This window comes from Rhinichthys klamathensis, unplaced genomic scaffold, assembly GCF_029890125.1.
Source record: "Rhinichthys klamathensis goyatoka isolate OS25496 unplaced genomic scaffold, OSU_Roscu_1.1 h1tg000452l_1, whole genome shotgun sequence".
NCBI lineage: Eukaryota > Metazoa > Chordata > Actinopteri > Cypriniformes > Leuciscidae > Rhinichthys > Rhinichthys klamathensis.
Window position 1 is genome coordinate 2,172,083 of NW_026606944.1, and position 24,683 is coordinate 2,196,765.

General features: G+C 39.4%; 1 protein-coding gene across 1 annotated transcript; it reads left to right on the forward strand.

The window, feature by feature from the left end:
• The first annotated feature begins 7,722 nt into the window (after positions 1-7,722).
• Positions 7,723-15,988, forward strand: LOC130071671 (nuclear GTPase SLIP-GC-like). Its single transcript, XM_056236529.1, has 14 exons — positions 7,723-8,013; positions 8,117-8,329; positions 8,434-8,628; positions 8,721-8,899; positions 10,262-10,301; positions 10,732-10,825; positions 10,974-11,110; positions 11,210-11,389; positions 11,479-11,633; positions 13,741-13,864; positions 14,096-14,204; positions 15,468-15,601; positions 15,684-15,768; positions 15,907-15,988. The coding sequence occupies exons 1-14, from the start codon at positions 7,723-7,725 to the stop codon at positions 15,951-15,953; spliced, it is 1,983 nt and encodes a 660-aa protein (XP_056092504.1). The 3' UTR covers positions 15,954-15,988.
• Positions 15,989-24,683: the final 8,695 nt, after the last annotated feature.

Genomic DNA, 24,683 nt, shown 5'->3' on the forward strand with positions numbered 1-24,683 from the left:
TCTGACCTTAATCCCTCCGGCACAAATAAACGACTCGGTGGACATTCGGGCGGAGGCGTTACCCCTTCTAAGGCCTTCTTGACCTTCGATTCGATCTCCCATACGAGTGTGGAAACAAATAGGGTCTCCGGTAAAATGCACTCGGGAGTAGACGGGCGTTCGGAGCGATCAAAAATACGAGACAAAGAATCGGGTTTGATGTTTTTAGAACCCGGGCGGTACGAGAGAGAAAAATCAAAACGACCGGAAAAAAGTGCCCACCGAGCCTGCCTGGAGTTCAATCTTTTGGCGGTTCTGATGTACTCTAAGTTCTTGTCGTCGGTCCAGACGATAAAAGGTACCCCCGAACCCTCTAACCAATGTCGCCATTCTTCCAACGCTAGCTTGACTGCCAACAACTCCCTGTTACCAATGTCGTAATTGCGTTCAGCTGGGGATAAACGATGAGAAAAAAACGCGCAAGCATGCATCTTATCATCTGTGGGAGAGCGTTGGGATAGGAAAGCTCCTACCCCCACCTCTGACGCATCGACCTCCACCACGAACTGCCGCGAGTAATCAGGGGCAACGAGGATGGGAGCTGAAACAAAGCGGCTCTTGAGGTTAGCAAACACAGCCTCGGCTGTATCTGACCACCTGAACGGAGTTCTGGGGGAGGTCAAGGCAGTCAGAGGCGAGGCTAGCTGGCTGAAGTTGCGAATGAACCGCCGATAGAAATTGGCGAATCCCAGAAACCTCTGTAGGGCCTTACGGGAATCTGGACTTGGCCATTCTACCACAGCCTTAACCTTGTCAGGGTCCACACGCATTCCCTCAGACGAGATGATGTGTCCTAGAAAAGGAACAGACTGTGCATGAAAATCGCATTTCTCCGCCTTGACAAAAAGCCCATTCTCTAACAACCTCTGAAGCACTTGTCGTACGTGTTGCACATGTTCCTGGAGAGACGAGGAAAATATCAATATGTCATCCAGGTAAACATATATGAATTGATCTATCATGTCTCGCAACACGTCATTAACAAGTGCCTGGAAGACTGCTGGGGAGTTGGACAGCCCGAACGGCATGACCAAATATTCAAAGTGCCCTCTGGGGGTATTAAATGCAGTCTTCCATTCATCCCCCTCCCTGATGCGGACCAAATGATAAGCATTACGTAAGTCCAATTTCGTGAAGACGGATGCTCCCTGCAACCTCTCGAAGGCTGAAGACATCAACGGCAAAGGATAAGTATTCTTTACCGTGATGTTATTCAACCCTCGGTAATCAATACAAGGTCGCAGAGATCCATCCTTCTTCCCCACAAAAAAGAACCCCGCCCCCTCTGGTGAAGAGGAAGGCCGGATGAATTTGGTTGCCAGAGAATCAGAAATATATTTCTCCATGGCCTCCCTTTCTGGAATAGAAAGCAAGTATAACTTGCCTTTAGGCGGAGACTTACCTGGCATTAACTCTATGGCACAGTCATAGGGACGATGAGGAGGGAGAGAAGCAGCCCTAGACTTACTGAACACTTCCTTCAGGTCATGGTACTCCTCAGGCACGTTAGACAGATCCCCTGCTTCCTCCTGAAACACATAAACAGGCACAGACGGACAAGCAGACACAAGACAAGACTGATGACATTCCTTGCTCCACTCCAGTATAGCCTTGTGCTGCCAGTCCACTCGGGGGTTGTGACGGATGAGCCAGGGGTGACCAAGAACAACGGGTGCCAACGGTGAATCCAGGATATAAAAAAAATAGTCTCAGTATGGTTGCCAGAAGTGATGAGGGTAATATCTTCAGTGGTGAATGAGATGGTGGGAAGTTCTTGGCCATTTAGTGCGTGTACAGCAATCTTCTGAGTGAGTGGTCTGAGTGGGATCTGAAATTTGTGTGCAAACATACTGTCCATGAAATTACCTTCAGCCCCAGAGTCCAGAAGTGCTTTACAGTCGTGCTGGTGAGTAGACCATCTCAGTCTTACCGGGAGGAGTGTAGATGTGGATGAGGTCTTCTCGGCGGAGATCCCACCCGATAGTAGCCTCATACGTACTATCGGGCTTGGCCTTTTACCGGGCAGTTGTACGCGAAATGTCCCGAACCTCCACAATATAGGCAAAGGCCCTGGGACCTCCGCCTCTCCCTCTCCTCCCGGGAAAGCCGAGCTCGACCCACCTGCATGGGTTCGTGATCGAAAAGGGGACTGACCACGTCCCTGCCGCTGGACCATTGTCCCTCAGTCCTTCCAGGAGGACGGCTAGATGCCACTCTGCCTCCGACTCGGGAGAGTCGTGCATCTACCCGTAGCTTCAGCTCGACGAGTCCGTTCAATGACGTGGGTAGGTCCAGGGCATAGATCTCTCGTTGGATGCGGTCAGCCAACCCATGCAGGAACATGTCCCACTGCGCCTCCTCGTTCCAATGACAATCGGCCGCCAGGGTTCGGAACTCGATGGAAAAGTCCGAGACCGACCTCTCCCCCTGACGAAGGTCGGCCAGCACCCTGGCGGCCTCTCTCCCCGCAACAGCTCTGTCAAAGACTCGTCTCATCTCTGCGGAGAGAGTCTGGAACGAGGCGCAGCAAGGGTCTTGATTCTCCCACACCGCCGTTCCCCATAGCGCCGCCTTTCCGGTCAGTAACGTGATGACAAAAGCCACCTTGGCTTGTTCACTCTGGAACGTTCTGGGCTGTAGGGCGAAATGCATGGAACATCTTGTCAAAAACGCACGACAATACGCAGACTCACCCGCATAGGGCTCTGGAACCGGTAGGCGTGGCTCAGATGGCGCAAGGAAGTCCGGTGGTGTGGGGGGAACGGCTGGTGTGGGCGGCGCAGTGGGAGCACGAAGAAGTTGGACCTGCTGGGTAAGCTCGGACACCTGCGTTACCAAAGCTTGAATCGCACGACCCGTGTCATTGATGTTCCTCTCGTGAGAGTCCATTCTGATGACGCTGTGGTGGACGAACTCATCCAGCGAGGTAGGTGTCTCTCCTGCTGCTTCCATGGTAAGGTCAGATCGTTCTGTCATGATCCGTAAGGAGAACAGGAAGCAATTGCAGTTACTCAAGGTTTATTTGGAACAGAACAAGAACAGGTATAGACACGGGTGTGGACAGGCAACGCAGGGACTTCGATGGTCAAAGTGCGGTGAATCCTCATGAAGTGAAGTGCCAAGACGAGACGAAACAATCCAACACCGAGACGACGAATCCACAGGAACACGATGACAGGAAAACCAGGAACAAAGACTCAACACCGACACCCAGGACATCAAACAACGATCTGACAAAGGGAATGAGATGACGGTGAGTATTTAAGCAGTGAGAGAGATGAGTTGCAGCTGGTGATGAATGATGACGATGATCAGCTGGAGCGGATCAAGGAATGACAACACAATCACGCTCATTAGACACGTGCTTTCATACCACAACACAAACACGAGACGAGAAGAAAACATTGGATCTGTATACCGGGACATTGAATGCCTCCTCAAGAAATTAAATCAATGTGTCACATTATTAGGGACGATTGACCACCAAGAAAGAGGACAGTTTATCAACTCAACTTCCCTTAAAATGGCTTCAAGCCAAGCCCGTGGTCGTTAAACCACGCACGTTTATCCAAAGCGATCACTGACCTAAAACAGTGGATATGGACACACCCAACCCTAGGTTGATTAAACAGCGTTTGCTGTTTCTAGTCGGAAATAACTTGTCCCCTCATTCAAGTACACTTAAAATGGTATCGGATATTAGCCGTCGCTAATCTGACGCGAAAGATGTGGAAATATACGAATCCAATGATCTATGGGAAAAAAACAGTCTTTCTGAGTCATTCAGAATTAGTTAAAACGTGACAATATTTCGTTTTCTGAATATGAAAAGCATTCCTGTCTCGGAACTTTCAAGAATCAATGAGATGCACGTTCGTGGTTTCTGACTTTCAAATTCATTGTGAATCACATTATAACCACATTCAGCATAGACACACACTTGTTTAATTCAGTTCACACAGGAAACGTGGCCTAGAATACAACATCAACAGCCTTTACCTAAGTGTTCCAAATACACTCACAGTAAAGCAATCCTGTGTTTAAAGAATAAACTTACAATTAGCCTATGTGCACATTTAGTAGCACAAACTACTATAAAGTGTGTTCTATGAGTGCATTAACTTACATTGTTTAAAGCACAACTCCAAATTTGAAAATACAAATTATTGCATTATTGCTTTTTAATCCCATCTGTGTTAAAGTGGAAGCTTTCAAATGCAATATAGAGTTTGTAAAGATTAGTTTAGGTTTATTATCGAATATTATTCAATGTGGCTTTTGTGCCCACCGGTGGGCCGGTCACACAAAGGTTTAAGCATTTCTGAATGCAGCATGGCTTTAGCATTTAGCATTAGCTTTGTTTTTTAAGTAGCATGGGCAATACCGTACTAGCATTTAGCTTAGTCTCCTTTTGGAGGCAGCATGGAAAATAGCATTCAGCATCCAGCCTGTAAATCATATCATCATGTTTTTTCAAAATTTGCTTTTCATAAACAATGCATCGATCTGCCTTTTTATTTATAAAATCACGTGTTGTCCGATCGTTTACAAACTTAGATTTTTCTTTCTGTTGTTTGCCGATTCTCTGTGTTGCTAGTTCGTTTCAACAAAGCCAATACCACAATGGCGACCAACATGCGGCTGATTTGAAAACTTTTAGGCTGTTTTACAGCTCCTCATCAAGTAACGTTATACGAAAAACATTTGGAAGATGTTATTCCGATTTTAGGTTTCGTTTTTTGTTGCTTAGGCAAACAAGGATATCTTTAATCTATTAACAAGGGTTTTCATTCTTCATCTGTGCTGCCGCTTATCACGTCCTCACGTATTTCAGTTCCGGACTAAACAAAGGGCTTTCCCATACCCATAACAATGCAAACAACATTTTCTCAACACTTCTCAAAAGGGAAGAAAAAAATTACTTACCACAGCGGCAGAAGAAAGTGAAGATGTTCAAACCTCATGTTGATTTTAAAATCCCCATATTTTGCTGGACAAGACGTTGCTCGCGAATTCATCTGTTGCGATCACGTCCCGGGGTCACCAATTTGTAAGTCTGTCTAATTCGATCCAATGGCGGCATCGATTAGAGGTGAAGGTATCACGCAGTGTTCTGTCTTTTCCCATGGCAAGGAGATTTTTAATTAAATGCAATACATTTATCTTATGTATTAACTCGTTTCATAGAGGTGAAGGTATCACGCAGTGTTCCGTCTTTTCCCATGGCAAGGAGATTTTTAATTAAATGCAATACATTTATCTTATGTATTAACTCGTTTCATCTGACTCCATAAAATGATGAGTCACATTATAACCACATTCAGCATAGACACACACTTGTTTAATTCAGTTCACACAGGAAACGTGGCCTAGAATACAACATCAACAGCCTTTACCTAAGTGTTCCAAATACACTCACAGTAAAGCAATCCTGTGTTTAAAGAATAAACTTACAATTAGCCTATGTGCACATTTAGTAGCACAAACTACTATAAAGTGTGTTCTATGAGTGCATTAACTTACATTGTTTAAAGCACAACTCCAAATTTGAAAATACAAATTATTGCATTATTGCTTTTTAATCCCATCTGTGTTAAAGTGGAAGCTTTCAAATGCAATATAGAGTTTGTAAAGATTAGTTTAGGTTTATTATCGAATATTATTCAATGTGGCTTTTGTGCCCACCTACCATAGAGGTGAAGGTATCACGCAGTGTTCCGTCTTTTCCCATGGCAAGGAGATTTTTAATTAAATGCAATACATTTATCTTATGTATTAACTCGTTTCATCTGACTCCATAAAATGAAAGTGTTTTTCAATGATATCTGTGCATCATTAAATATATGTTAAAGGTATTGTAGGTAGGATTTTTTTTTTTTACTTTTTGCCAAATTTGTTTAAACTTTCTATATATATCAATGCATAATTAAAATGTAAGTACTCTGGAAAAGAGAGTATAAAAATCGAGTGTCTGTAGTCCTCTCAGGGCTGTAATAAACACAGCTACTTATCTCCATTCACTTCCACCCCCTCCATTCTGGGCGCCTTCCAAAACCACGCCCCCAAAACACATGAACGCGCGATGCCGACAGCTCACAGCTGGAGGACACGCTTACCAGCGCCGAGCGGAGAGGAGCAGTGCATGTAGTGACATCATGTCAGACTCACAGTCACATGTAATAAAATACCTAACTTTATCATTATGAATATAAACAACTAACATGGCTGTTAGTACTCAAGCTAGCATATCGATACTGGTAAAGTTTAAAATATATTGAGTTTGATTCGTTAACGAGCTAGTAACATAAAGCAAAGCTAAAAACAGGTTGCATTGATACACGTTTTCCCATTACAATCAGTTACACTGTGATGAAGGTGAATTTCGTGTAAGATTCATAACATATACGCCGTGTTTTGCATGTAATTGTGTCTCTTACTAGTCTCTTACCCTCCTCGAGTCAAACGAGTGCGCGCATGTGGGCAGCGCATGTAGCAGCGGGGGTGTTGCCATGGTTGCGAGAGAGTGACAGTCGCCTAAGCCAATCCTTTGTTTCGTCCCGGAAGGAAATAATGAGCTGTGTTTAGTGCAGATTAAACGGTCTAGAGTCACTCGATTTGTATACTCTTTTTATCAGAGTACTTACATTTTAATTATGCATTGATATATATAGAAAGTTTAAACAAATTTGGGAAAAAAGTTTTTTAGACCAAAAACGACCTACCCTACCTTTAATGTTTGACTATTCCTTTTAACTCCAATGAAAATAAAGTCAAAGTCTGTTAGAATAATCAAATATAACAATTTATTATGTCAGGTAAAAGTATTATAACAATTCCATAATCAATTGAAAGATAATCAATGCAAATCATCAAATGTTTTAGGATTAAAGAAATAGATGCAAACCCAACATTTACGAACTACATGAGCTACCTCATGGGCTGATCTGAAATACAGAAAAAGCCACGACTCCTTGCTGCATTCCATTAAATAGCCAGAACTTCTTTTCAATGGTAATTTGCATTCAGGTTACACCTTATTTTGGGGGTAGGGGAGAAAGGCCATTTGTCCACCTTTCTTTGTGTGCCAGTTTCTCTAAACTTCTAAAAAACCTTATTACTTTTTGTTTTACTTATTTGGAATGAGACATCTGAACCAGCCACCCTGAGACCTTTAAAATGATACTAAACACAATAATCATTCACATTAAACCATGTATATACTTGTGTGCGTTTTTTAGTGTTACTGACTGAGAGAGAGAGGAAATGTAAATCAGGTGAGACTGCGTGAGGGGGAGGTCGAATGTTAATTTTCAGCAAGTTCCTTTGTTTCAATAGACCATGTGGTCAAGACAGTTTCTCCAACCAGTTTTCCAGTCTTACACTGTCTTTCCACGTTTTTTGCCATTTTGTTTGTATCAAAACTGCCTAAGTCAAAGAGATGACTGAGGCAGATAGTGTTTTTGGATCCTAATAAGTGTTGTGATTGGCTAAGGACATTGGCAGAAAGGCAGGATGATGCAGCAGTGAAAGGACAGTAAAATTAGGCAGATATCACAATTTGGCAAAACAAATTACTTAGGCAATTATGCTATGAGGCTAACGAAATGTAATTATATAAATGAAATGTATATAATGTATTTTTTTCCATCCCCATTGTGATTTCCTTCTTCATTGCACACAGCTATGGAGATCATGAAGAAAGTAAAGAATACCATAAATAGAGTCACTGATAACTCAGAGGAAGACATAATTTCAAAGATAAATCAAATGGAGAAAGTCAGCAGTAAGAAGGCAACCATTGGGATTTTTGGAAAATCAGGAGAAGGGAAGAGCTCCCTATTGAATGCAGTCTTGGGGAAAAAGGATCTACTGCCATCTGGTTGCTTTGGCGCCTGTACGGCTGTTGTTACTCAGGTGGAAGCCAATCTGGAGGACTCCAACTACATAGCAGAGATCGAACTCTTCTCTAAAGAGGTTTCTGATTTTATCTTACCATGCCTTTAGTGAGAGTTCTTTATAAATATGTTCATAAATATACAATAAATAAAGCCTTATTTTCTATATTGTACCTCTGCAGGAGTGGGAGAAAGAGCTCAAAGATCTTTTCAGTGTTTTGTCAGATGAAACCGAGGACAGGGACGATGACTTATTTGACATTGCTGTAGAAAAGATCACTGCGCTGTATGGAGACGATGCAGATAAGAAAACTTTAGAAGAGCTCAAGAAAGATGACAAATTTGCTGAGATTGAAACCCTTTTAACCATCAGTAAGAAAATCTCAAAACGTGATGTAAGTTTTTATGAGAGTAAATATGTTTAACACCAAAGTTTTCATTACAAAATTAAAAGTATAATAATGTATTCTGAATTCTGAAGTTAACAATTTCTCAACAGGTCTTTGAATTCACCAATGAAGTTGCAAGTTACACACAACACAGTGAGTCAAGTTCCGGTGGCTGGTACTGGCCGCTTGTGAAGTGTGTGACGATCAAGATTCCAGACTGTCACGAACTCCTGGAACACATTGCGTTTGTTGATATTCCTGGAACTGGAGACTGCAATAAGATAAGAGATGACCAGTGGAAATCTGTATATATATTGCAACTTTTCAAATTATTATAGAAACAATCTTTTATGCTACTACAACCATGTCATCTAAATCACTATTTCCAATCTTGTAGAAACTGAGAGAGTGCTCTTTTGTTTGGATTGTAAGTGATATCAATCGAGCAATCACGGACAAAGACCCCTGGGGGATTTTAAAGCACTGTACTACAGAATTGGGACCAGGAGGAGAATGCAAATGCTTTAACTTCATCTGTACAAAGACTGATGAGATCAATCCAGCAGCCTATGTGAGGTATTTAGTTAAAATTACACATATGAAGTGAAGGGGAAGTATCTTATTCTAAGCCTTATATTAATAACATACAGCACCTGTGTGTTTAGATTTCTGTTCTGGTCTGTGTTTAGTTTATCTGTTAATAAGTTCAGTTCTCTTCCTCTGTCCCCTGCCTGTTTTGTCTCTATAGTTTCTGATTGATTGTTAGCTCAGTTCACGTGTGTCTTATTAATTTGCTCTTCAGTTCTGTCTATTTAAACCCTGTGTTCTGTCTTGTTCTTTGTCAGTTCTTATCGTTGCATTTTGTTGGTTGTTCTTGTTCCTGAGAATCCGTTTGTTAAAGATTTGAGTTTGATTTTGTTGAATAAAAGACTGCTGCGCTTAGATCCAGTTTCGTCTCTGCTGCAACCTGCGTTGTAACAACCTCTTAATACAGCACAGTGTTTCCTCTAGGATTTTTTCCAGCCGTGGTGGCAGGCCCATTTCGCCAGGGGGAGGGGGCGTGGCCCATGAGTGACATTCCCATTGGCCACGCCCCCTTATCCCAGGTGTTTAAACCTCCCCTAAGCATTATAACATGAAAGGCGCCAATAAGAGCGGCAAAGCGATTATGCGCATCCCGTGCGCAAATGATGCACTTGAAGCAACGTGAAGTCACAGCGTGCAGCGCTTCGCATTGAAAAGTTCAAAGCACAAAGCGAAGAGATTATATCTATCTATGCTTAATGTATTATATCTATGCAACAGATTATTGAGCCTTTTCTTTTAACCGTTTTAAATTTCAGTTAACTTACAGTGCGCATGAAGAACAATTCATAGTGCTCTCTAATCTAGTGCTGTAGTAACAGACACCCGGGAGAAAGGAATATGATTTAGAAAGCGCTATAAACTCCAGCAAGATAAAGTAATTTTATGCAAACCATAGACCTTTATCTACAAATAAAGTATAATAATGGGAACATTGATCTTGAAGAGAGTGTCGTCGTGTTACTGTCGTAACCGAACGCGACGCTTTTTGAATGCTGAATGGAGAATGACTGAGAGAAGATGAGTTTCCATTAACTTTAACTTAACACCTTAAATATACATTTTTACCTCACATTATGCTATTGAATGACTTTAGAAGTCTTGGAATATAGTGCGAAAACTTTATGGTGCTTTACAATGTTTTGTATGCCTTTAGTGGGGCTTAACAATAACACATACAATATCGGACCAAGAAGCTGCAGCCGTGGCGGGATGATTTTAGGTGTGGCGGCCCGCCACGGCAGAATGAATGTAGCGGAAACACTGCAGCATGTTTTAATCTTGTACGGGGGACAGATCAGAATTTCATAAATAACTGTTTGTGACTTATTGCTTTTGAACTATTCTTTTTAGATCTGCAAGGCTTACTACAGACCAACTCACAGGAGACCAGGTTTGGAAATTTTTAAAATGTTCTAGCAAACACTGTTTAATGTAAATTTTATGGTCAGTGAGATCTTTCCTATTGTAACTGCAATTTAATTAATTTACTGAGAGGAATATATGCTATACATTATACTGCATAATCAACCACTAAATCATAATTCACAATACGTCTATATTAAACAACTTATACTTATATATTGTTGTTTTTAATAATTCTTCAGGATCTGGAAAAAGTATGCATACTTCATAGAAATGAACATGCCAAGTTGAGGATCAAAGAAAAGTTTGAAAATTCTGATATTAAGGTTTTTGTATTTCCTAATTTTCTTTATTGTTATCAGTATTTTGATTGATTTCTACTCGTATGTGGTTTCCTTTACTACATATATTTTAATCTTTTTTAATTTCTTACCTTTTACTTTTTTTTTTTTTTTTAGAAAATAGTCAGCACTGACAGTGATTTTCTAGTTTTTACTGTAAGTTCCAAAGCATTCTTTGACCCTAAATTAAACCTGAAGCCCAGTGAAACAGGTAAAGTTATTACCATTTTACCACATTATTCATAATAAAAATACATTTTTGATTAGTCTAAAGTTAAATACTTTATAAACCAGACAATGCTCTGATCACATTAATCCAAATCTTGCCCTTGTGCTTTGGAAATGGTATATACCTGTAGAAATCCCAAAGCTGCAGGATGATCTGAGGATTCTTAACAAGAACATTACCAGAGATCTGAGGAGAGATTATATCAATGAAGCAAAGGGACTTTTGTCCTTGATCCAAAGTGTCCAGCCGGACACAGACAAGGAAACGGTACGAATCAGAATTGCTGATATTTCACATGCATGTCTACAGAATGCTGCCAATATATACATTATTCTATAATTCACTGTTGTTATATGGATGTTTTAGGTTAAAATGAAAGAAAAAGTCTTCATGGACTTAGAGGAGAGCCTAATGAAGGCACTAAATGAGCTGGACATTCGTTTTGACACCATTTATAGAGTTCTGGATGAGTGTCTCTCAAAGGGAGTGGACAATTCAGTCAAATCATGTGTTAAATCCACAGAAGCATTAATAACACCTGTAAGTGTGATTCAAGGGTGTGAATAATCAGTCACAATTTGTTTGCCTTTTTAAAACTGGTTTTTTTTTTTTTTTTTTTTTGTGCTGTCACTCAGAATAATGGAAGTGGATTTCATAAAACCCTTGGAGCTTTGTGCAGGAATGCTGGGTGCTATTTCTCTAAAGGGATGAATAAACTCCTAGACCTAAACAAGACATTGGCTGAAAACCTGCATGAATGTCTTGAAGAAGATTTTAAACTGATTTTTCCGTAAGCACTTACCATTATTCATTTTTTCATTTCTAATCCCCCTTTGTTCAGTTTAAAATAAAATAATCTACAATGCTTGGTCAGTGATTTAGGATGTTAAAGTTATAAATAATGATCAGTAGCTGCGTTTACACGGACCCTTATAATCGGATTGACGGCTCAATCGGACTAGAAAACCTTCATGTAAACACCTTAATCGATCTGATTGAGCTCGATCCGATTGGAATTTCGATCGGATTGAAAGGGGTGGTAACACTCCTTCAGTAATCCGATCGAGTTGGATCGAGGGAACATGTAAACACTTGATTGGATTGAAAACCGAAACTGAAAGGACTGCGCATGTGCAATGACATTGAAATAGCGTGATGATGTATGGCGCACGGAATGAGCTGTTCTTCCTGTTGAATAAAGTGTAATCTAAATGAGGGTCCCATTATTCAAACATTTTCATTTCACTCAGCGTCTGTGAAGTGGAGCAGGACAACGTCCCACCAGTGCTTGTTTCAGATACTCATCCACAGATGACTGGTTTTGGGCAGTTTTACTGCGTGATAAATATAAGCAGCACGGCAAAATTCAGATGGAGGGCAGGGAGTGAAGAGCGCAATGGACGAGATGGAGGAAAATCCGTACTGTACTACTTTACACGCTATTACAAGAGAAAGATATAAACAAAAAATCAAACATGTTGGACGTGATCCTTACGTTATGAAGAGGAGCGATTTTTCAACTGAATTGAAAGATTTTCCTGACATCGAGGCGGTAGATATCAGCAACTACCTCGTCTTACAGACATACTTTGACTTTACAAAGTTCGGAAACGTTACACGTTAACTTACATGTTACACAAATATAGCCACTTAAGTTGTATTAACTCACCTTTGACGAAGTGATCACTGCACACGGGCATTTTCCCATTCAGCTCCTCCCGACCGCAGACGTAGGCTAAGTTAGGTTTGCAAGCCGTTTTCACAGAGTTTTTCAGTCAATTTCTTGCATTTTCCCCCCTTATGAACAACAACTTTTGGTACACGATAAAAACTCCACGTGGTTTGATCGATTTAAGTAACCATAAACGACGCAAAACATAGGCATTTTGAGTTTGTTATAGTGCTTTCTAAATACAGCAAATCACTTCCTGCCCTCCATTTGCATTTCGCGCAATGGCAACGCAGTGGCGTGACGTCATATAAAAAAACAAGCAATTGTCTCCAAATCATGACCAGAGACGGATAAATATTAAGTCTGCTGTTTAAAACAAATAAAGAACCAATAGAGGAGAATAGTTATGCGCGAACAGTAGTATATTCGTGCAGTGTGCGCATGTCAAAAAATCAATTCCGATCTGAAGCTTGTGACAAACGCACACATCGAACCGATTACTTTATTTATCGTTTGTGTAAACATCATATTCCGATTCATCAAACGTATTGATTTCATTCTGATTGAACCAAAATGTGTCCATGTAAACGTAGCTAGTTATAGATAAGTGCACATAATTAATAAGAGGCTGTTAACATTACGCTAACCATTAACATTAAATTGGAGCTTGATTAATGATTGTAGACATGAACTAACTGCAGGTTGCATTTACAGCAGTAAACCAGCAATTGACTGTTGCCCAGGAAAATACAGATTGGGTTTATTGCCAATGCCAGATTAATTTGTGGCCAAATGTTTTGTGAAGTAAACTTTCTTATGTTTGTTTCCTATGACGTCCGGGCAGGAGTAAAAATATGATTGGGCTTTCCCTCTATCGATGGGTCATTCATGACAGCCACATATTATGCACTCTCCAGAAAACAGAAATGATTTGTTTCATCTCCCAAATCTCACTGTGTGTCTTCTGGTTCAAGTCTTTTGTCCATTTGTCACATGACAGCTGAATCGGTTCTATATATAGAACACAAAAATTAGTTAATATTTTGGTAATGCATTACTGAGAGAAAATAACCCCTTCACAGGGTCATTTTTCTGAGCGATATTCAAAGATCCATGTCAGTAAAATAACCCAAAATTACATCACTGTTTCCTTTATTATTTCTCAGGGGTTACAAATTCTGTAATTCTGTAAATGTTTTTAAACTTTTTTTTGTTTTTGCTTCAGTGTGGGTGGACAAAAAGGGAGGTCAGTGCAGGAACAGATTGACAAGTTCAGTATCATCCGGACTGACTCTGCTTATTTCAGATCTTCCATGTTAAATCACATTCAGAAATTCATCCAAACAGAGGTGAGTTCAGTTGTCTGTATTCTGGGCCTTTTCCTCTGTGCCTGTCTTTACTTTCATTGACAAATATGTGAATTCTGTTACCATCTTACAATTACACAGGCTGTTTTTATAAACCAGTTGGTGTTGAAATGTACAAACTGTTAATGTACTAAAGTAATCAGGGTCCTTGATATAAAAAACACTGTTTCAAGATTTTTCTGACTTATTTGTGCCTTTCCCCCTTTTTTAAAGGAAACTAAACTGAAGGCATCGCTCAACAGAGAAGTTATTGATATAAAGAAGGACATCTACTTATCAATCCAAACAACTATTGAGAATGAAATGGCGTCTTGCTATAAACGTAAGATAACACTAAGGCTTGGTTTCATAAACAGGGCTTAAATTAAGACAGCATTAGACTTTTTAGTAGCTTTTATAGACGTGCCTTTAAAAACATCACTGGTGTGAGGCAAAACAATGGCACTGACATATTTTTAGATCTGTCAGTGCAGGTTACTGTCAGTTAAAACAGATCAAACAGGCACTTTAATCTGGGACCAGGCTTAAGCACTGCCTGTAAAACCGGGCATTAGAGTGGTTAATTCATCACAAATTTATATTTAAAAACATTTATTCTACACACTAGCTTTTTATGTAAAGTAAAAATGAGGAATTAAAATATTCACATGAATGAAATAAAACCATGAATGGAAAAGTAACTGACAAAAAAACTATTTGTCCAGTAACTTCGTCAAGATCTGTTTGCATAATTTAAGCATTTAAAGACCTGATGATAATGATGTGAGTTGCAATATACACTCACCTAAAGGATTATTAGGAACACCTGTTCGATTTCTCATTAATTTAATTATCTAATCAACCAATCACATGACAGTTGCTTCAATGCATTTAGGGGTGTGGTCCTGGTCAAGACAATCTCCTGAACTCCAAACTGAATGTCAGAATGGGAAAGAAAGGTGATTTAAGCAATTTTTAGCGTGGCATGGTTGTTGGTGCCAGACGGGCCGGTCTGAGTATTTCACAATCTGCTCAGTTACTGGGATTTTCACGCACAACCATTTCTAGGGTTTACAAAGAATGGTGTGAAAAGGGAAAAACATCCAGTATGCGGCAGTCCTGTGGGCGAAAATGCCTTGTTGATGCCAGAGGTCAGAGGAGAATGGGCCGACTGATTCAAGCTGATAGAAGAGCAACTTTGACTGAAATAACCACTCGTTACAACCGAGGTATGCAGCAAAGCATTTGTGAAGCCACAACACGCACAACCTTGAGGCGGATGGGCTACAACAGCAGAAGACCCCACTGGGTACCACTCATCTCCACTACAAATAGGAAAAAGAGGCTACAATTTGCAAGAGCTCACCAAAATTGGACAGTTGAAGACTGGAAAAATGTTGCCTGGTCTGATGAGTCTCGATTTCTGTTGAGACATTCAGATGGTAGAGTCAGAATTTGGCGTAAACAGAATGAGAACATTGATCCATCATGCCTTGTTACCACTGTGCAGGCTGGTGGTGGTGGTGTAATGGTGTGAACATTTCTTTGTTCTGATGTGTCTCCATGAGAAATACAATGAGTGAATGCTGAGTGTTGCTGATTTCAGAAGCTGCAGAAATGAGAGGAGTCGGAGCCATGAAGAGAATGCAAGATCTGTTAATAATCACAGTCAAAGAGAAAAAACAAGACATGTTCAACAAGGCCAAAAATGAGGCACTTAAAAGGTTCAATAACTTAAAGGTATTAATCTCACAATCATGAAGACAAACATGCATTAATTTGTACAATGACTAAACGGACACTTGTCTTGTTCTTTGTGAAGCTCTACATAAAGAATGCTCTTGAATCAGGACTGAAGAAATCAATAAAACTCGCACTGTCCCAAACCAGCAAAATCACATTAATGGGTAAGAGAGAATGCCATATTACACCAAGGAAACTAGTAAATAAATATAGAATGATTATTGCCAATGATGACCTCATCTCAATCATCACTCAGAAATGTTCATGTAAAATTAACAACATCTTGTATTATGATTTTCTAGATGTCTCCAGAGAGATGGAACAGCTGGAGAGCCTGACAGAGCAATAAAAAGCCCAAGAGAAATGGCTCAATTAACAAAACATTAATTTTACAACAAAATGTTAACTTTTTATTTATTTTTGTTTTACTCACATTTATTTGTCTGCATTGATATATTTTTCTATTTGTTTGGTGGAAGTTTTATCTTAAGTTGTGATTTTTTCATCAAATTTCTCTGAAAGTTTGGGTTTATTTTAGGTGACAATGTATGTGTTCCAAGTACGTATGTTTTAAGGTCATTGCTGTGTATTCGTGTGATATTTCCCTCTCTGTTTGCTGATGCTCTTCAGGTGCTGATTGTAAATATCTGCTCCTCATATACTGATGGTCATCTGGTGCTCCATTCACTGGTCCTGCAAGAAGAGGGCCAGCAATAAAAGCATCCTAAAGCCAGACAGCAACCAGACATTTAGGCCTCGTTTACACTGCAGGTCTTGATGCCCAATTCTGATTTGTTACCTATATCCGATTTTTGGGTACCTGTTTACACGACAGTCGCATTGACACATATCTGATTTATATCCACATATGAACGAGGCCTGAAACTGATTTCGAAATAACAGAATGCATGCGGGGTTTTTTTCTGTTTACACAGTCATAGAACACATCCGATCACATATGAGCAAAATAAATCGGAATTGGATCACATTTCACTGAGAGTGTAAACGAGGCCTTAGAGGGGTTTTCCCTCCCCATGTGGACTTCTTCTCTTCTGCTCCAGATCATTTGCCAATGTTGTTTTTCCATTGTAAATCAGTTAATATTAACTGTTAATTGAATTGAAGGTATTGGCTTGGTTTTTGCCAAGAACGTGCTCTGGTATTCCTTTTTGCTGACAGGTCAAGATGTTAAATCTTGTTATTTGAGTTATTTGGAAACCTGTAGGGAGGTGGGTGCCATTTTCTTTGTCATTTATCTTTTTCTCCTCTTTTTCTGAGTGAGACGGGGGAGATTTGCTGTTTTTCATTTCATTTTCTTATTGGTAACTTAGAAGATTAAAATTAAGTTAGAACCTTTTTGTTTATTATTTTGGCCTTGTCCTGAAACTTTTGTTTCCTCTTTTTCCTGGTTTAATAAATCACGCTTCAGTTTGAGCTTTAGTTGGCAGTGATCTTTCTTGAGCTGGGTCTGGAGATGAGAAGTTCCCCATGGTCACTCTTATCTTTTTGTTACATTTTCCCTTAACCCCTAGACGTAAAAAGGGGAGGTCGTAACAGTGTTAGACAAATAATACTGTATTGATTTATCACAACTGTTTCACAGCAAGAAATTGTAACAACATTTAAAAGCTTGATATAGCTGTCCCATTATCAGTTTTCTTTTATGGTGATACAGATTTCTAAAACATGTAGTAGTATCAAAGCAACAGATCTGTTCTTTCTTTACACTGTTAATGTAAAGAATGTAGTTGTAGTCTTATCTAGTGTACATCTTTTTTTCTTTTAACATAAAAGTAAATGCAAATCATACTTTTTTAAATCCAAAGAGTGCGTTACTAAATAGTTAGAAACACTCATCTGAATAGGAGCAGGAAGGCTGAAACACATCACTGTAAAAATTAATCATGGGTCTTGTAATTTTCATTAAAATGAAGGTGATAATTAAAAAATATTGTGTATATTTTATTAAGAAAATTGTGGTTCAGTGTTGTAAAGAAAATATTAAGAATAAAACCAAGAGATACATTTTCATATATATATTTTTTTAAAGAAACATACACAGTTTTGAGCCTTGAATTGAGGAACTGATAAATAAAAGAAAAAGGCTACCTATTTATTTTAAGAGAATTAGTTAAATTATGTGATTTTAATTAGAACACAATTGATAGTTCCCAGGATGCTTTGCACATGGCTTGAAATGGAGAGTAAATATTGAAATTAAGTGTTATTTATTTTATGTGTTTTTGAGTAAAGGGAAACATCTGTTAATGTTTGTTCAGTTATGTTTGACATTTGAAAGAGTTTCTATTATGTTGAAGTTTTGATCGTTACCATTGTGCAGAAGAGTAGGGCTTATGGTTAGGCTGTGAATAACTGCATGTGTTCATACTCTGAAGCATGTTGCTATATTCATTGAGCAAAAACTTTGCTATAATGCTAGTGCATTAACAAGTTTGTTGCTGCATACAGTCTTTTAATTATACAATATAACTCAAATACAAGTCATATATAAACAGGTCACTTCCATTCACTCTAATTCAAACACTTTTAAGAGTCAACTTAAAATAAAAAAAGCATATTTCACTTACAATATTAAATTCATTGTGTCATAGACTAAATCATTTAGGGGATTTTACATGATTTATTCAGGTAGATTCCATGAAAGAAATCAAGACTTAAAAACTCCTCAAAAATATAATGTGTAATATTGTTACCATATTTTTGTATGTACAGTAAAGAACACAAAACATTTTTTACAGTGCAGCAGTCAAGACAGAGATTACATGATTGGATTTCATGTGACAGGTTGATTTTTTTGGTATACACATTTTTTGGAACTGGTTATTCTTCATTTTCATTGGTTTTAAAAAACAAACCTTCTTCAGTCGAATCACAACAGATGCAGGATCGCGGCACAGCCTTTTGACGTCACAAGTCCTGTTCACACACTGCTGTCAAAAATCACAAAAGTCATATAAAAAAATACATGTCAGACACATTTAGTGTTGAATTCTTGGAGAAATACATATTGTCCAATGATGTAATGAAAATATTAAGAACTACTAGAGAAAGAGGGCGAGATGTTACGTAAAAGGAAAATGGTAATAACCATTTATGGTTATTAAATATACCAGATTTAAATTACATTGAAAAATGTGTTAAATAGAGTGTGTGATCTCATAAATCAGTGTCCATATATACACTGAACAAAATTATAAACGCAACCCTTTTGTTTTTGCCCCCATTTTTCATGAGCTGAACTGAAAGATCTAGGACTTTTTCTATGTACACAAAAGGCCTATTTATCTCAAATATTGTTCACAAATGTCTAAATCTGTGTTCACGAGTTCACACTTACATCAATTAAACAGAGTAAAGATTATGCGTATTTGGCGTGCTGTCCGGGGGGAGGGCTCCGAGCTCAGAATTTTTGCCCGAACCCAGAGTACTCCCCCAAAAGGCAAAAAGAGCAAAGGACAGCCGCCAGACTAAAGAACCCCCAAAACGCAGAGATTTGGTGGGCTGGCGTTTTGAGAATAAGCCTAATTGCTTGACCAGGAGGGCCTGCTGGCTCATGAACGCGGAGAAGTCGTAATTTTGAACGACCAGTCGCGAGGGCTTGCGCCGTTTCTTAACGGGAGCAGCTCACAGCATCAGACAGGCGAGCCCTACCGTTCGATGAACGGGGAACAGCGTGATTTATGCCACCTGACCAGGAGGGCCCGTGTTGCCTCTGGCGGAAGCAGCTCACTGTGCTAGGCGGACGGGCCCTATTGGCTGACGAATGAGGAGCAGCAAGATTTGGGAATGCCCGATCGGGAGGGCTCACACCGCGTCTTGACGGGTGAGCTCTGCCGACCGATGGGCGGGGAGGACCGAGATCTAAGACTGCCGAGCGAGAGGGCCCGTGCAGCTTCCAACAGGAGCAGCTCACAGCGTCGGGCTGGTGAGCCCTGTTATGAACCCAGTATGCAGGGCCGGCGATTGCTATAGGCGAACTAGGCGGTTGCCTAGGGCGACAAATGTGTTGGGGGCGCGGGCGCCCTCTAGTGACGCCCCTGGCCTACTTCCCATTAATCATAGAATTAGAATGACAAGCGAAACAAAAACATGTTTATTAAACATGATCATCCTAAGGTGCCCCTCAGCCATACGTTTACTTGTCAACCTGATTATTAGATTGAATGGATGATTATTGTCGATCATTTCCTAAAGGGGGGGGCGGGGGTTAGTTGCGTTACGTTACGTTCTATGGTTACGTTAGGCAAGTGCTCGGCTGCTGCGCGCGCTGATCGAAAATGAAGCGGTCTAAACCCTCTGGTGCACAGGGACGAAAACGGAGAAAGCAACAAGATAAAAAGAAAGCCCAGTATAGAGGTAAGTCTTCTCATCTCATCCATTAAGGTGTCAAATGTTCTGGCCATCGGGACAACCGGGAGATTCCCGCGGGCCCGACGTGCTTTTTGGGCCGATACATACATATACTTTTATTTTTCTATTTTTGTCTTAACGGCCCATAAAACTCGTACATCGGTGGCCCATTCGTTTTGTTTTGTTTTGCTTAATTGGCGGCGCTGGGTTACTTCCAAATATATAACTTACTTTCAAGTATAGACATTTGTACAATACTCATGAAAGTTTCCTTTATTTTTCAGTGCATTTGTTTTACAATATAGCCTATGGCAATTACTGTCATGGGATTAATATTATATCTTATTATGTAGTAGTGTAATGTAGACAGACACTGTAATTAAAAGAGGTTTGAATTTTTCTTTGTTCAATTTGCACACTGAATATGGGTTGGAGCTTTTAGTTTTGAACTCTCAAAGTGCACCAGATTGATGAATTTAACATTAAAATGCACAAAATTTGAAAGCTGGGGGGCGCAAAACTCAATATCGCCTAGGGCAACCAAAGGGTTAGAGCCGGCCCTGCCAGTATGTGTCATATTTGTGGGTTGTGTGTTTTTCTTTCTGTTTGGTTTGCAGGATGGAGTCAGAGTGAGTGACGTCATTATTGACTAAGGAGTTACACCTGTGTTGGAGCTGATGCCGGCAATTAAAGCACAACTGTCAGGGCATGTCAAAACATCTCAAGGACCCCAAAAACACCTTAGACCCCAGAGGGTTAATGAAGACCATGCATTCGTAACATGTGCCTTGATAGGTGAAACGAATAGGATAAATGCTTATGTGGAAAAAAGCATCTTTCAGATCGATTGATGTGAACCAGTCATTGCGTTTTATGTAGCGGGCGAGCGAGCCATGCGTTGACATTCTGAAATTGTATTTCCTCAAACGTTTATTTAACACTCGGAGATCCAAAATAAGGCGGCGAGATCCGTCCTTCTTTGGAACCAGAAAATACAGGGAATAAAATCCCTGATTTATCAGATTGGGGGGCACCACCTGATAGGGCTGGGCGATAAAACGATAACGATATGTATCGCGATAGACACGTGAACGATATCAATAAAAAATGTGTTCGATAAAACGTTCGATAATTTTTTTTTTTTCCTTCGTTGGAAGAAACCACAGGTTGCGAAGCAAGTTTGGTTGCATTAACAAAGGCACTCGCTCTCTGGTAACCTAGCAACGTAGGGAGTGACAAGCTCAGGCAATCATGTAACGTGTCAGTTTGGTTGCGCCATAGACATATTTATTATGTCTATGGGTTGCGCCATCAAAAAAAAAGAAAAAAAGGTTGGTTGCGCCATCGTTGTCTCGTGCTGCTGGGTTCCTCATCAGTAACCGGCGATTGATAAGCAGAAAATGAGTGCCCTTCATCTGCATGCCATGCAGGCTAGAATTGCTAAACATTATTGGATAATTCGCTCTATTCGCGTTTGATGTGAACACAGCATAATGAACAGGCTGCGATGTCAAGATTGCAATGCTGGAGTGTGTGTGTGTGTGTGTGTGTGTGTGTGTGTGTGTGTCCGCGCGCGTGAGAGAGAGAGACACGCGGTCGCGATCGAACAGTGGAGACATAAAAACATACTCCGTCATTTTGTTAATACAGGACATCAGTCAGTCAGCAAAGTGTTTACAATATTTGTGTAGGCCTATACTCGCAATAAAACACAACATTGTCCTTTTGTCACACTGTATTTCTTGTCAAACTGTAGCCTACAACTGTAAAACAACTGTTACTACAACTGTTACGCTGTAAAATCGCTTTAATTACGCAGTACTTTCCGGGCTGTAATCTAAAGTGTTACCGAAATGTGTTAGGTAATGCAGGGTCAAAGATGACACACTGCAAGTTTTAAAGTTGTGAGCAGAGAAGTAGGAGTAGGCTACTGCTCACTCCAAAGTCCCCACTTCAAGGGCTCTGCCCTTCGAAGGGAGTAGGGCATAGGGATGCTCACTTCCGTTTGGAATTTTCCCTCAGTATATTGCTACCATTCACTTATATTCTTATGTGTTATATTCACCTGCAAATAACTAAATCACTGTGTTGACACTTTCTCCATAATCTGCAGACATTCTTTAATGCTTTAGGTCAATAATTTAAAGGTTTATTTAAGCAGCTTCCTGTAGTTGTTAGTAGTGATCTAAAAATATTTTAAAACCTTATTTATGATTACATGACATTATATTCCAGATTATCAACATGCCTGAAAAAACACTCCTTGTGATTGACCCAATGGGAAATGAACGTTCTTATGAACATAAAATTCTGCAGAACTGGAGGTAACCTTGTTAGAACTGTTTCATCTATTTTTTTTAATGCTATTCGATTCTAAACAGTACAAATGTCTCGACGACATCTAGGAATTGAGCAAACAGCCCAGTGGCAATTACGGACCCTGAAGCACGAACTGCAGATGGATTCCAGCAGTTGTGGTATTGAATGTATGTGTTCATATATTTTCAAGAGTGGCTTCAGGTCTGGATATGTTATAATAAATTTAATTAAGTCATCTGTCAATTAATGTTTCAGTTTGCTGAACAATACCTGCTGACAGGAACGATCAGCAATGTTCAGACTACGCCTGAAGCGGTCAGCTCAGCACGCATGAAAGTAGCCTGCACACTTTTTGGATGTCGAGGTGAGTGCTGTTTTAATTCTGTAATACCGTAGTAATGTATGTATTGTAATGTACAGTGTGTCTTGTAGTACACCTCTGTAGATGCTATCTTCACTCTGAAAAATGTATTTAATCAAGTAAGAATATCCAAATATACAGAGGGGATAGAGAAGAAAATGATATAGAAAATAACTTGAAGGATGCAAAAAGTAATGCAAGAATGATTTGATTTAATGTAATTTCGGAACAGGTCTGAGATTTTTTTTTCATGGCGTTTATGTTGACATTTAGTACACTATGATATGATTGTCCAATGAATTCATATTTATCTTTTTTTTTTAATGTTAACAAATGTATAGGTAATGCAGAGGAGTACTGTGTGCTTTGCAGCATGCTGGAAGACGACCCCAACGAAAGCATGATTGAAATGGTATACAACTGTGTTGACTTATACACACCCAAAAAGCAATAGTTTAACTTTATGTGCCATGTTTTTTTTTTTGTAGAATTTTGTTATTTAAATGAAAAGGTAATTTTTCTTTTCATGTTTTCAGATTCTATATTGTTTTAAATGTACTAATTTACATATATATTCATCTCTTTTATTTTCAGGTACAGTGTGAGAGCTGCAATAGATGGGCACATTTTAAATGTTGCAACTTCAGTAGCCTAAATGTGTTTATGTGCAAAAAGTGTGTAGTATAGTTTCAGTGCATGTCCCTTTATCATTTGCATTGATAACAGTCTGCAGCACAGTGTGGTCTTAGTTCATATTTATATTAATAACTTATTGTTTTAGTTGTTTTGTATTGTGCATCTCTGTTGCATGATTTTGAAATGAATTTGATTAATAATCTCCGTTCTAAATTGATCTGCTTGATTATAAATTATCTCAATAACTAATCTTATTTCAATTTACAATATCATCTGGTTTAGAGTAAATTTGTAACATCTGTCCAGGGACTATACAGATTAAAAACTTAGACTGTCAAATCATCCTATCTGTTTATTTGTCTAGGACAATCTGATGAGGTATTTTGCACTGTAAAATCATCCTACCCGTTTATTTCATACTGGTAGGACAATCTGATGAGGTATTTGCACTGTAAAATCATCCTACCCATTTCTTTCATACTGGTAGGACAATCTGATGAGGTATTTTGCACCGTAAAATCATCCTACCAATTTATTTCATACTGGTAGGACAATCTGATGAGATATTTGCACTGTAAAATCATCCTACCCGTTTATTTCATACTGGTAGGACAATCTGATGAGATATTTGCACTGTAAAATCATCCTACCCATTTCTTTCATACTGGTAGGACAATCTGATGAGGTATTTTGCACTGTAAAATCATCCTACCCGTTTATTTAATACTGGTAGGACAATCTGATGAGGTATTTTGCACTGTAAAATCATCCTACCCGTTTATTTAATACTGGTAGGACAATCTGATGAGGTATTTGCACTGTAAAATCATCCTACCCGTTTAATTCATACTGGTAGGACAATCTGATGAGATATTTGCACTGTAAAATCATCCTACCCATTTCTTTAATACTGGTAGGACAATCTGATGAGGTATTTTGCACTGTAAAATCATCCTACCCATTTCTTTCATACTGGTAGGACAATCTGATGAGGTATTTTGCACTGTAAAATCATCCTACCCGTTTAATTCATACTGGTAGGACAATCTGATGAGGTATTTTGCACTGTAAAATCATCCTACCCATTTCTTTAATACTGGTAGGACAATCTGATGAGGTATTTTGCACTGTAAAATCATCCTACCCATTTATTTCATACTGGTAGGACAATCTGATGAGGTATTTTGCACTGTAAAATCATCCTACCCATTTCTTTCATACTGGTAGGACAATCTGATGAGGTATTTTGCACTGTAAAATCATTCTACCCATTTCTTTCATACTGGTAGGACAATCTGATGAGGTATTTTGCACTGTAAAATCATCCTACCCGTTTATTTAATACTGGTAGGACAATCTGATGAGGTATTTGCACTGTAAAATCATCCTACC

Bases quoted from the DNA above. Each gene is read 5' to 3' on its own strand.
- LOC130071671 (XM_056236529.1), top strand. From the start codon at position 7,723: ATGGAGATCATGAAGAAAGTAAAGAATACCATAAATAGAGTCACTGAT. The intron at 8,330-8,433 runs GTAAGTTTTTAT...ATTTCTCAACAG, and splicing joins AGAAAATCTCAAAACGTGAT to GTCTTTGAATTCACCAATGA. The intron at 10,826-10,973 runs GTAAAGTTATTA...ATATACCTGTAG, and splicing joins CCTGAAGCCCAGTGAAACAG to AAATCCCAAAGCTGCAGGAT.